Below are 13,622 nucleotides of genomic sequence, written 5' to 3' on the forward strand. Positions count from 1 at the left end.
TATTGTTAATCCTTTTATTTATTATTTATTTTTACAATACAGACTGTGTAATTGAATATAAAAGCATACGCTTGTTCCCATTGTGTAGACTACAGAAACATGTGATTGGTTAGTGGCAGTCAGTCCGCTTGACCCCCTTTCAAAATAAAAAAATAAAATCAGAAAAAGGTACATTAGTAGCTGTCCCAGTGCATGCTTTGTCATCAGGTTGTAGATGTTCAACTAAAAACTAAATCTGGTCAATTGAAAGGACCTCCATGTTGTTTGAAAAAAAGAAAGCTCCAGAAACAATTATCTTGTGGTGAGATTGTTGTTGTCCATTCTGTAATAAATAAAAAATCCATCCTTATTTAAAGGCGACAGTTACACACAACACAACACAACACACACACACACACACACACACACACACACACACACACACACACACACACACATACACACACATATAAACCTCACATCAGTTATTATTATTTGTATTGCTTCTTTGTATATATGCGTATAAGTAATCTTATATTAATGCATGTATCTATCCTTTGTTTTCATTCTGATATGAATATATTTGGATTAACATAATGTAATTGATTCATGTTTTTGTCTTGATGCTTTTTTTTTTTTCTTAGACATGTTGTAATTTTTGGGATATCCCGGTCCTAAAGCAACACATTGTAGTTTAAACTTTGTTATGGATGTAATGATAAATAAATCGTCTGTAGTTTTTGAACTTCCATATGCGTGTAGTCTATACCTGATATGTCATTACTTATAAAAAATACAATGTATTCGCTGCTATTTGACTTCATGGAATAAATATGCGAACTTGTTTCGACCTTTACCTCCTCCTTATAATTTTTGTGGGAGAAGAAAATGTAAATAACATTTTCAGGAGCTTCATGCTTGCAAAGTTATACAGTAATGAGCTTTGAATCTATGATCATATTGAAGTATTGTGTATATTTGTTTTATTAGGACCCTACACTCTTTACTTTGTGAATACAGTTTCTGTTATGACTGCTTTGGCTTTAATGGATGAAAACGGTCCAAGCTGCAGGAAGAGATTAAGGTGCAGCATCACTTCACAGAGGAAGGTGTAAATACAAATAAGGAACTAAATCCAACAGTAAAAATCTAATTTGAACAAAGAGTAATAATGTATTATATATTTTTTTTAAACGAGAGAGTTTTATATCTTGTCGATAGCGGCTCCATAAGGAACTGTGAAAGTCTGTTGTTGTTCAAGAACCTTTATTTTGAAAATTGAAACGATCTACGCTACGCAGTGTCGTCATTTCCGGGTGGCATTGTAGACAGGATGCTGATTCACACATAGAAGTAAAACAACGTCCCGTATTTATTACTTATAAACATGTCACTGTGATACACCGTGGACTCTTGGCGACAGTATTTCCTGGCAGGTTACCATGGTGAGTATCTGTCATTTCATACTTCTGTTAAATGTCTGAGAGGCTCGAAACTAAGACTTCCACATGTGCTAAGCTAACCGAAGCTAATGGAGGCTAACGCACTTTTAACTTTATTGAAGCTAAAGCCCCGTGTGACAAGCACCAATCAATCACATCTAGTATCTTAACATTATTTAAAGTTATATAAATAATCTTAAGAATTTAGAATAACATGTAATAAAAAAAATATCGCAGTTTATGAGAGCACTAACTGGAAAATAAGTGTGTTATATATATAATTAGTTCATAATAATGTGGATAATTTTTTTAAAAATAAAGATTTAACTAAGTGATTAGTTTAACTAGATTCGTTAAGACAGTAGTAATAATAATAATAATAATAATAATAATAGCTTAGATGGAATAATAGAGGGGGGACCAGTTCATTGTTTTGCCAGTCAAAATTAGGCTTCAAGTCCCAAGTCCTAAACTTTGAGTTTTGAGTCCTAAACAACTCTTCACTGAAGGTAATGCATATTTAACAACAGATTAATAATACAGTACATTTTTATATATACTATCGGACTAGTTTAAACTGAATGGATGTGGGGAATAGAGTGTCGACTTGCTGGAAAGGAATAGCGTTAACGTTTAGTGCTTCAGGAATTAAATTGATTTGTGGCACACTTTTTAAATTACTTACTTTTTTTTATTTTAAAGGGCTCAAGGAGACATGAAGTCACATGCCGTTGGTGTTAAAGACCACGTCGAGTTGCAACTCTCCATTGATTTTTGTCAAGTCTAAAGTCGTCAATTGTGACTCGAGTCTGTGTCGAGACCAAGTCATGTGACTGAACGCCTCTGCTGTTAATTCTCTCTGCATGTTATGTGTTAACTTTCCCCTTTTCCTCCCTGTAGGTCCCCACAGACTTTAAAGCTCTGATCCTGAGGTTTTATCACCTTCAGTCTGAGCGGGTGGAGACGTATCAACTCTTTGAAGAGTAAGTTTGTATCTCGTCTGACCCGCCTCACTGACTGTTGTTATGTCTCTGCATAGGTCTCCAGGGATCACGCTCCTTGATTTCGGGCATGTAAACATATAAATCTAAATTGTGTGCCTCATTCATCTCTGCTTGTGTGTGTTTTATTTTTTTATTTTTTATGGGTGTTGTTTACTGCCTTCCAGAGGACACGAGGCCTACTTGAGGACGGGGCCCCATTATGACTTTGACCACTACAGGCAGCTGGTCCATGAGATAACGCAGGCCTTCTGCGGCATGTCCACGGAAATGCTGGAGATCAAAGGGAAGCTGCACCACGACTTTGACAGGCCGGCCCTCTCTGAGCACATTGACAAGCTGCAGAGCAAAGAGAAGCAGAAACTAGAGCTGGTATGTAAAAACCGTTTCAAACATCCCCTTAACCTGCCACAACAAATGATGTTTCAACCTTTTAATAATTAACTGAAGGCAATGGGAGGAGAAGTGAGGCTGGGTATTGTGGTTATACAAGGTTCTCTTTGGATCCTTCAGGTGTTCTGGGATTATTCCATTTTAAGTGTTTTTTAAAAAATGTTTACATGGCTATATGTATTTATAAAGACCCACTCGTTGTGACTTCATAAGGGTCATTGACATCAGCTATTGGCAATTATAAAAACATTTTTGACATCATGCATTGAGCCACAATGAGATATGATAATAAATAATGATCACATAATGTAAATATTCTACGACAAGATCACACTTTTTTAATGTTTAATCTGTGATGCAATCCCACCGTCTCACCACAAGGAGGCAGACTTCTTGTGCAAAGCGTTTCATAAGCTCCCTCTTGCTTCCAAGTGGTTTCAACAGTCATGTTAAGGATTCAGTGACTCTCATCACGTTGGCAGCTCGAGTCATAAAATGTCGACAGTACACGGAAGAATAATGTACGAGGCTTCTGATTTTTGGGATTTCTGTTTCAAGTCGGTGGCACGAGATTCTTGTCTGCGATGCTCGTCGTGATTGGACAGACAGCTTGAGGTCGGCGTTAAAATAGTACGCCTCGGTCCACATCTCGTACATCTGGCGTTCAGAGGTTGTGTGAAGGTTTACACTCCTCCTCCTTTCCATAATATCAACTCCACCGCCTTTCTGCCAGCTATGTCATAAAGCTCCCCGTCTCCCCTCATTCCTCCACTGACGAATGGTTTACATAAATCGTATCTGATGTGCCTCCTCAACAGACAGCCGAGCTGCAGCTGGCCAGGCAGCGGGCCCAGGATCACCCGGAGGACGAGGGCTGTCAAGAACAGATCCAGGAGATCAAGCAAGAGTAAGAGCAGCTATTACCAGCCTTCCGTTTACTGCCTTCGCTCTCCGCTGACCCGGCCACTCACTCACCATCAAACTGCTGTCAGCTCTGGAGGACTTCCACGTTTCCTCGTATACTTTTAACGGACTATCCCTTTGGTTGTAAAAGAAACTGTCAAAAGATGCTCTACAAATGTTTGTAACGTGACAACCGGTGTGTTTTGCAGGATCATCAGGAACAAAGAGGCCCTGAGTGAAATCATGCAGGACTTTAAGTATGACTCCGAGGAGTTTGATTGACAGGCGGCTCCCAGGAGGCAGAGCAGCGGATCGGCTCTGCTGCAAACTTCCATCTTTGACTCCTCGGCTGCGCTCATCGATCCCTCTCTGGCTCCGCCCTGCTCGCTGCAGCAGTCTCACTCCACCCAGGAGACGTTTCACATTCTGGCTCTGTGTGTTTCTATTTGCAGTCACGTGTTCTTGTTAATGCATACCTCGGCAAAACAAAAATCAAAGAAGAAAGAAATGTAAATACTCTAGAGGTACCTTTTGTTTATGTGATGATTTGTGTTTTTAAAAAATAAACAAAGAGAAGTTTGACCTTTTTTTTTTATTTACTGTTTTTATACATTACAGAGTATTTCTCAAAGGCACCTTTTGGTGCAGTAAAAGAATATAACTTAAACAAAAAAACATTACTATATGCAGTCGTAAAAATATAAACAGTATGAAAATGTCTTCAAAATGTTTTACTAAGACACGGGACAGTTTGCATTTTACCGATTGAACAAACATGTGAATTGCCAGCCATTGAAATCATTTCCTAATAGCAAATATTCACTGTTTCAGTGAAATTAAACCTCTTTGTAATTTGACAGACAATATATATATAAAGATTGGCCTTTAGAAACTGTGACTGGTATATTTGAGATTCATCAGCAAATTATCGAAGGAAATGATTGTTTAATGGCAGCTCTACTCCTGAAGTCATATTTCCAACAGTAAAAGCTGGAGAGTCAAACTATCCTATAATAAGAGTGTAAACCTCACAGATTCAGATTTTGCCAGTAAAAAACCTGGTTTACAAAAATACTTTGAGTTGTTTTGAACATTTTGTTCCCAAAAATGTTGTTTAAAAAATAGTTGCTGTGCAGTAATGCTTTAGTATCATATATCAGTTGATTATCTTGCATAAAATTAGCGGTCTAAACTGTGACGATAACTTTTTTTCCACAATAAAAGTGCAGTTACTGAGGGCCTTATTAACATTTGTTTGTGCAGGTCTCTCTTCAGTTATCTTCCACTTGGGCCCTTTAAACTCAAGTTAAGGCTGTATGACCCAACACTGCAGTGTCCCTCAGGCGGGGAGGAGGGGAGGAGGGGGGGGGGGGGGGGGGGGGGTTGGACCTCTCACACAGCTGGGACCCTCGGGGCCCGTTATCTGTCAGTGTTTCTTGACGCTGTGCTTGAATTAAACACCGGCGAGCGGCGCTGCTATAAATTATCGTCTTGCAGAATCTGAAAAGACAAAAAGCAGATGGTTCATACCGGGATAATTCAATGGGGGGGGGGGGGGGGGGGGGGGGGGGGGAGAGAGAGAGAAAAGTCGTTTACAATCGTCACGATAATCGCTCCGTCTGGCTGCCACTTCTCCCTCTCTTTTTCTTTTTCTCCCTCTTCTCTTCTCTCATCGCATCATCTCTTTCTCATTCCACCTTTCTCTCAAGGTAATCAATGGGAACCTGTCACTGTGCGTGAACAGAGACATTATTCAGGCGACGGGGGAGGGGGGAGGGGGGGGGGGGGGTGGGGGGGCACGGAAATACTCGAGACCGCTGAGCTAATTGAGTCAGGTAGAGCGATGGTTTCTGTGAGTTCAAGGACCTCGCAGGCAGAGGATGTGGCTGAAGCCTCTGAACTCCTCGCGAAGTCACATGAACGCAGAGGAGATGCCGAGGAGGCCTCTGCGTGCCATTTGGCCCCAGCTATGTTTGTGAAAAGGGGGGGGGGGCTCCTTTCGCCAAGACGAAACAAAGGGAACACCGCTAATTGCATCTACGTGCGCATTTCTCTTTGTTGTGGTCCTCCGCTTGAGATCAAGCCTCCGTCGTTAAAATAATGCTGCTGGGCCGGGGAAGTCAAAACGGCACATTTGACCCGATCATAAAGTATACGGGCTGAAACCTCCCAGAGCCAGTTCAAGAGGAATCGGTCGAAACAGGAGTCAGAAATTCTGTTCAGTACTTCAATGCAGCAGTGGCTGTGTGTGTGTGTGTGTGTGTGTGTGTGTGTGTGTGTAAGCTCAGCAGAGATAATGAAAAGAAAGAGAGGGGGATATTCTGCTTACCTACCTGGTTGCGCGTTCTGTGCGATTTCTGCAGCCACACCCTCCACTGGTCGTACAGTTTGATTGACATGCCGCTGCAGCCGGACGCGTGCTTGCGGACCCAGCCGAAGAACTGCTTGAGTTCCCGTCGCAGGGTGGAGTTCTGCTCACCGGGCTTCGGATCGCAGGAGCCGCTCTGCAGCCTCTCTGGGAGAGGGAGGTGTGTGTGTGTGTGTGTGTGTGGGGGGGGGGGGGGGGGGGAGAGAGAGGAAGAGGTAGTGAGGAGGGAGGATGGGAGGACGGCGTCAAGGTTACAGTGAGGACGTAAGTGCAAGGTGGTGTATAGATTATGCGCCAGCTGCCTAATGTGTCAGCATGAATGTGACTGGTGTTGGCCCTCTTTCAATAGCGGTTGAAAGAGGGTCTGTCAGGCGGTTAGTCCGGACAGACCCGGTCCGGACTAAAACAGCTACACAGGCTGGATCGCCAAGACATTCTGCAGACATTACCCCCCCCACCCCGGGATGAATAGTGATCACTTTTGGCGCAAATTTGCCATTTTGTCAGATTTGGTTTATGACCACCGGTTTCCGTCCCGGGACAGTGGACCAGCTCTTTACCCTCGCAGGTGAGGGGTCATGGGAGCTTGCCCATCTGTGGACATGGGCAAGGCTCATGACCGTGTCCCTCGGTGGAGTCCTGACTAGGGTGCTGTGAGGTACATGGGGGAAGAAAAAGATAATGGATAACTAATTCAATGTTCAACGGTTATTTAGTAGGATAGAAATGACACTTTTTCTAATATCCGTCTCAAAGCCGAAGATAATGCTCTGGCATAGTATCAAAAATAAATCTAATGAAGAAACATTGACAGTTGCGCGGTGAACATTTATTATGATTCATGTTGCTTGATTTCATAAAACGACAATAGTTTCCCCGCGTAACGCCGTGGAGGTGATCCGCCGTACTTCTAGTTCTGGGGAGGAAAGGCTACTGAAAGTCGGAGGTCTGCTACGATCAATTCTTTGTGGCAAACAACAGAGCCCGATAACGACTTCCTCCCTTTTGGGAGTAAATACCGCACGACCTATGCAACTCATTATCTGCTCCTCCTGCCCCCAAAACCTGCTTCCACTCAGGCTTTATAGGCCCTGTGTGTGCCGCGGACAGACAAGCAGCTTTTTAACTTGATCAATCTTTGAACCAGACGACAAAAATCTATTCGAATGTTCCCCCCGGCTCTTTGCACTTCCCTCTAATCCTCTGCTGGGAGATTTCTATCACGGTATCGAGCCTATTGATGTTTGCTTTCTCCTGAGTCACATGCGGTTTGGATCTGCTTATTCAGGATGTTGAATCGGGGATAAGGACATTGTTTTTTTTCTGGCTTTAATTGGCAATGAAAGGTTGATTATTAGAAAAGGAACGGAATGGTGAAGATTTATGGGCATCACAGACGTTTGGGAAGCATTTGAAAGCCATTTAAAGACGCCGGTGGATTTTGTTTTGAGTGTCTAGAGAACACAGAGATCTCTTTTGTTCATTCAGTCTTGTGTGTAAAAGAATTCTCTGCAATGTACTCACCATTGCTGGGCGTGGAGGCGGCAGCCGGGTGGCTCCAGTCGCTCCAGATGCCGGGCTTCCTGGAGCCGTAGATGCCCACTGGATTGCACCTCACCTGGACAAAATAGACGATACCGGGCCGGAGGCCTGCGAGCCGACATGACGTCTGGTTTCCCACATCATCCACCACCTGTGCGAGGGAACAATATGAAAGAGAGGATGTAATAAAAACAGTGGTAGACGAGTAGAAATCCAGATATCTTCTTCATCTTTTCTTCATCTTTTTTTTCTTCTCCATCTGCCTATAGCGGGGTTGAAAGGGATATTTTCTTGTTTCATTTAAAATATAGAAAAGGAGCTGTTGACAGAAGATATCAAAGACGCAATTTTTAAAGGATACCAGTTTCTTGATGCTTCGCGACTGAACATCTGGATGAAAGCCGGCGTTCGAAATGTACCAGCAAAGAATCGAGCAGCAGTCGCTGTGTTATTTGAAGTGTTATTTACTTTGTAATGAAAGCCACATGCAGGAGCCGAGAGATGCAGCGGGAGCAACGTTTATGTTCATCGTTTTAATGGATCAGTCGATGCTGTGCCTCAAATATTCCCACAGCTGCCTCAGAGGCGTCATAGCGATAGGCGGAGTGTGCGCAGGCTGCAGGTTTGTGTGTGTGGACCACCTTCCATTCAGTGCTGTCCTCCAGCCGGTAGCGGATCTGGTATTTGGCCTGAAACAGGATGTCCTTGAGCTCGGGGGGGCTGGCCCAGCGGACCGTCAGCTGGTCCTCAAGGTCGCCGACACGACTCACCTGCACGTTGGCAGGAGGGTCAGTGGTCACTGCACGAATGAGGAGACGTGTTAGAAGTGTAACAGCAGATGTGCAGTAAGGATACAAGATGAATGACCTTTAGAGAGATGAAACAACGCAGTGGAGGTTGTGCTACACATGATACCTCATCATTCTTTATGATTATCAGTGCTGAGGCAGCAAACTGCCTCCTGTCTCAAATACAAGTTTAATGCCGTCTCATTTCCTGACAAATCAAAAGGTTTTTTGGTCCACATTTCCTTAAATGATATTCCTCTTGTCTTAATTCTTGTTTTTCCCTATTATATTCTTTAAATCTTCTCTCTAACTGACTGAAAAACAAATAAAGTAAATTAGTAAATCTATCAGGAATTTATGAAAAAGACCATATTTACATGTAATGCAAGTCAAACTGGTACTTTTTACTTTGAGGTAAACTGTCACTCTCATACAATTGAGTATTATTCAATGAACAAAAAAGTTTCAATTGATGCTCTCCTGAAGGTTTCTTCACCAAACACATGGGCCTACTGACCCCTGGCATAGCAGACTGGCTCCATGTACGTGGAATGTCACCACTATGGCGGAGAGGGACCTGGAGCTGGTGTGGGAGATGAAGCGGCAGCAACTAAATATAGTTGGGCAAACCTCCACGCACAGCCCTTGTTCTGGAACCAAACTCCTGGAGAGGGGCTGGGCTCAAGGACGGGGTAGGTTGCCGGATGTGGGGATGCTCACGAGGTAGCCTACGGGGTAGGTTGCTGGACGTGGGGATGCTCACGAGGTAGCCTACGGGGTAGGTTGCTGGACGTGGGGATGCTCACGAGGTAGTCTACGGGGTAGGTTGCCAGATGTGGGGATGCTCACGAGGTAACCTACGGGGTAGGTTGCCAGATGTGGGGATGCTCACGAGGTAGCCTACGGGGTAGGTTGCCAGATGTGGGGATGCTCACGAGGTAACCTACGGGGTAGGTTGCTGGACGTGGGGATGCTCACGAGGTAGCCTACGGGGTAGGTTGCCAGATGTGGGGATGCTCACGAGGTAGCCTACGGCGTAGGTTGCTGGACGTGGGGATGCTCACGAGGTAGCCTACAGGGTAGGTTGCTGGACGTGGGGATGCTCACGTGGTAGCTTACGGGGTAGGTTGCTGGACGTGGGGATGCTCACGTGGTAGCTTACGGGGTAGGTTGCTGGACGTGGGGATGCTCACGTGGTAGCCTACGGGGTAGGTTGCTGGACGTGGGGATGCTCACGTGGTAGCCTACGGGGTAGGTTGCTGGACGTGGGGATGCTCACGTGGTAGCCTACGGGGTAGGTTGCTGGACGTGGGGATGCTCACGTGGTAGCCTACGGGGTAGGTTGCCAGACGTGGGGATGCTCACGAGGTAGCTTACGGGGTAGGTTGCCGGATGTGTGGATGCTCACGAGGTAGCCTACGGGGTAGGTTGCTGGATGTGGGGATGCTCACGAGGTAGCCTACGGGGTAGGTTGCTGGATGTGGGGATGCTCACGAGGTAGCCTACGGGGTAGGTTGCCGGATGTGGGGATGCTCACGAGGTAGCCTACGGGGTAGGTTGCTGGATGTGGGGATGCTCACGAGGTAGCCTACGGGGTAGATTGCCGGATGTGGGGATGCTCACAAGGTAGCCTACGGGGTAGGTTGCTGGATGTGGGGATGCTCACGAGGTAGCCTACGGGGTAGGTTGCCGGATGTGGGGATGCTCACAAGGTAGCCTACGGGGTAGGTTGCTGGATGTGGGGATGCTCACGTGGTAGCCTAGAGGTTAGGTTGCCGGACAGACCTAGTAATCCCAATGTGTAGTGAGGTTGAGCTTCCCAGAGGATGCTGGAACCTGGGATCAGAGTGGGCCATGTTCAAAACCTCCATTGTGGAAGCGTCTGCTAGTAGTTGTGGTCAGCTCATTGGTGGCTGTAGAGGACCTTTTGAACCTGACCAACATGTCCTCCATGGAGGAGGAAGAGTTTGAAGACCCATCATTCACATCCTTGTAGGTAGTCAACATTTACCATGGCGGCCAGGATGAAATTCACCCCGAGGTGTCACGTGGAGGTCCGGGACAGTGCATGTGGAGTGGCAGATCAAGGTGGTGGTTCCCATTACAGCCTCTCCGGGAAAGTTCATTTCAGGGTGCTGGAAAAGAGGCTCGGACCAACTGTGGAACCTCAGAACCAGAACCAGCAATGTGGATTCGGTCCTGGCCGTGGACCAGGGGTCAGCTCTTTACCCTCGCACCTAAAGATCTGAGGTTGCAGCTACTTAAAGTTGTGTGCGTCAGTAGAGAAAGTAGATATATTTTGTCATATGGCCTTTCATACAGATAAATGTACCAATGTTGTAAAAGGAGTGCAAACCGACTTTCTCACACAAACTTCGAGGATGTGTTCAGAAAACCAGAATCGGAGTCAAATTGAAACGTGTTGTAACAATAAACGCCAGCATAAACGCATCGACCGAATACTTGCCAGCTGCGAGCAAAAATAAATACAAATACATGAATCTGTTGACGGAATTATGTCAACAAGAGAATAAATAATAAACAAAAAGGCGGACGGAACGGACTTCCTGAGCGCGCCGTTCCCTTAGCCAAACATTTTACCCGCAGCAATAAAAGGTTGCAAACAAATCAAGGGCTTTGAAGGAGAGAAACACTGTGGGAACGATAAAGGGGATGGAGAGATAAAGAGGAACTTATTAAATAACTTGTAAAAAGTGTTTCCTGCTTGTGACCTCCTGCCTCAGATATCTTTCACTGCTGGCGTGTGTGTGTGTGTGTGTGTGTGTGTGTGTGTGTGTGTGTGTGTGGATGACGTGGTTTTTCAAGCTTTATTTGTTCTTCAGCATTCAGCTCAAGGGGGAGAGGGAAACCGAGCCAGATCAAATATACTCCCAGCTTATTGTTTCTGTTATTGGGGCAGTGCAATGCATCATACATATGGCAACGCAATCTCCTCCAACTCACTCACAGCTCCGACTGTTCCTCGGTGTGCAGTCAGGATGAATGGTCAGAGAGGACGCCCAGCTGGAGGCCTCAACGCGGCCCGAGCACTGGAGGAATTGTACGTGACCTACATTTATCGCTACGAAACCAGTGAAGGCTTTTCCCACGGAGAGGCATCGGATGTGCGGTTAACTTTTACAACACTACGGGTTTCTTTAGAGAGAAGCAGCCTTACGGAGGCGGGTAGGAGAGAGCGGACCATAAAAAGAAATCCCCCCCCCCCCCCCCCCTCTCTCCCCCTAACGAAGTGTGTTGGCCATATGCAGGAGACCTGCAGACAAAAGAAAAAGAAGAAAAGAGAAAACGGAAGAAGAAAGGACAAGAAAGAAGAAAAGGGAAAAGGGAAACGCTTGCTCACCCACCGACATCGAGGATGTCCAGGGTGGTGATGTCCGAGGTGGCGGCGCCCAGCTGGTTGGCGGCCTCCACCCAGATCTCATAGGGGGTGAAGAGGGCGAGGTTGCGGGGGATGTAGCAGGAGTAACGCTGCTTCCCCGCGCTGTAAATCTCACACTCCTTCTCTTGCCCGTACCACCTGGACAGAAAGCAAACACAATGATCAAAATAAACTCACGACGCTTGTTCCCCCCCCCCCGAAGAGGCAGAGCGACGAAGTACACGAGTTGAGACAGTAACGCCTCTGAGCGTTTTGCAGGTGGTGAACTGTATACGCGCGGCACCAATGCATTTATCGCCGGTCTACCCGAATGGTGTCGGACGAGGTGAGCACCTGCGAGCTGCGTCAGCTCACCTCAATTTGTACTTGAGGGTGTATTTGGTTCGGACGTGGGTCTCACCGCGCCCCCCCGGGCTCCACTTGCAGCTCAAGTCCTTTGTGTTGTGGGACAAACATGTTAAATTGACCGGCTTTTCTGGAGGCCCTGGAGAAGATTGGGGGGGGGGGATAACAAATGAAAAACATAGTTACAAAGTGACGATAAGCAAAAATCTTTTATTCTGAAATTTACCAGAGAGAAAACAACATATGGCTGATTTCCTCTCCATTCGTGTGAAGCAGAAAGCTAAAGCAACAGATTTTAATCAAATGTGCATTTATTTATTTAGAGCTAAAAATAGAAAGGGTTCACATCAAACAGTTTTTCATACCAAGGTTCCCCAAATAGATAAACAGATCAACACTTTTGTTATTTCACCAGTTGACAGCGAAAAACAATCTTTTTAGATTTTCTGAATTTGAAAGATTTTCCAACTCATCTGCGTTTTCGTCTCAAGAAAGGAACACGTGTTGCTTAACAACATATCATTTCACATGGTGTCCTCGTATATTAAACTACATAATAAAAGTGTCTGTGCTCAAAAAGGGACAACTAAGAAATCCAGCACACTTGTTGTAGCTTGTCTAACAAACTATGACTTTATTACACTGAGCTCATGAATATGTCTTTGTAGCTCATTAAATTATGCACACACTAAAGGCCCAACAGCCAGCCTCCTGAGCCCAAGTGCATCTCAATGGGACGTTTCCATACGGGTCCACTTACTGCCCACGTAGAGACACGAGCCGGCCAGCACGTGTCCGTCCGCTGCGTGGCACACCAGGTTGTCTCCGGACTGCTGCCGGGAGCCGCTGAGGTTTCGGAGCGTGACGCTCAGGGTGTCGGGGCTCACCACGCTGTAGGTGCTGCCGGGCAGACTCATCCCGTTCAGGGTCCAGTACAACGTGCCGGCGTGGAGGCCCAGCTCGGGGCTCAGCGTGCACGAGGCTGTCAGGCTGGAGCCGATACGCAGGACGGGATCCTGAGGGGAGATGACTGCGACTTCTGGGTGGTGGAAACGGGCACCGACAGGATCTTACACGAGCCTCTCGTTCTCTTTTAACGCACCTTTACTTGTATTCACATCATGCTTTCATTGAATTATGTCAGTGCAAAATGTCCATCACTTGTTCCCAGTCTAAAATCCAGAGATATTAATTTGACAAAAATACAAAACTTGGGAAAATTGCAAATACCCACATTTAAAAGAACCTGTGTTGGATTTTGAATTTTTTTGATGAGAGGCAAATTATGAATCAATTATAATTTCTATTAGTTTAATTCTCTTTTAATAGACTACATGCTTAATCAACTCATTAGATGAGAGCTAATTTGACTAATTATTTTATTGATTTTAAATATAGTTTTTTTGTGTGCACAGTGTGCACAAGTCCACTTATTTTTTACATGATTTGATTCTGCTATGT

The 13,622-nt window shown here is 45.4% G+C and overlaps 2 protein-coding genes across 2 annotated transcripts in view; one reads left to right on the forward strand and one right to left on the reverse strand.

Annotated features, from left to right (window-relative positions):
• The first annotated feature begins 1,276 nt into the window (after positions 1–1,276).
• On the forward strand, positions 1,277–4,300 carry rex1bd (required for excision 1-B domain containing). Its single transcript, XM_034530430.1, has 5 exons — positions 1,277–1,424; positions 2,322–2,404; positions 2,590–2,794; positions 3,634–3,722; positions 3,928–4,300. Exons 1-5 carry the CDS (start codon positions 1,422–1,424, stop codon positions 3,998–4,000), a joined length of 453 nt encoding a protein of 150 aa, XP_034386321.1. The 5' UTR covers positions 1,277–1,421; the 3' UTR covers positions 4,001–4,300.
• Positions 4,301–5,194: 894 nt separating this feature from the next.
• The window catches only part of crlf1b (cytokine receptor-like factor 1b), a 10,295-nt gene continuing 1,867 nt past the window's right edge, over positions 5,195–13,622 (reverse strand). The window contains exons 2-8 of the mRNA XM_034530424.1: positions 12,922–13,200; positions 12,171–12,300; positions 11,782–11,954; positions 8,270–8,427; positions 7,611–7,779; positions 6,052–6,233; positions 5,195–5,218 (exon numbers count right to left, since the gene is read on the reverse strand). Coding sequence (XP_034386315.1) covers positions 5,195–5,218; positions 6,052–6,233; positions 7,611–7,779; positions 8,270–8,427; positions 11,782–11,954; positions 12,171–12,300; positions 12,922–13,200 — 1,115 coding nt within the window. The remainder of the gene's footprint in view (positions 5,219–6,051; positions 6,234–7,610; positions 7,780–8,269; positions 8,428–11,781; positions 11,955–12,170; positions 12,301–12,921; positions 13,201–13,622) is intronic.

Source organism: Cyclopterus lumpus, chromosome 4, assembly GCF_009769545.1.
Source record: "Cyclopterus lumpus isolate fCycLum1 chromosome 4, fCycLum1.pri, whole genome shotgun sequence".
NCBI lineage: Eukaryota > Metazoa > Chordata > Actinopteri > Perciformes > Cyclopteridae > Cyclopterus > Cyclopterus lumpus.

What these genes read in the sequence shown, in the direction of transcription:
- rex1bd (XM_034530430.1), top strand. An exon ending in ACGTATCAACTCTTTGAAGA is followed by an intron (nt 2,405 to 2,589) that starts GTAAGTTTGTAT and finishes ACTGCCTTCCAG; the next exon opens with AGGACACGAGGCCTACTTGA. An exon ending in ATCCAGGAGATCAAGCAAGA is followed by an intron (nt 3,723 to 3,927) that starts GTAAGAGCAGCT and finishes TGTGTTTTGCAG; the next exon opens with GATCATCAGGAACAAAGAGG.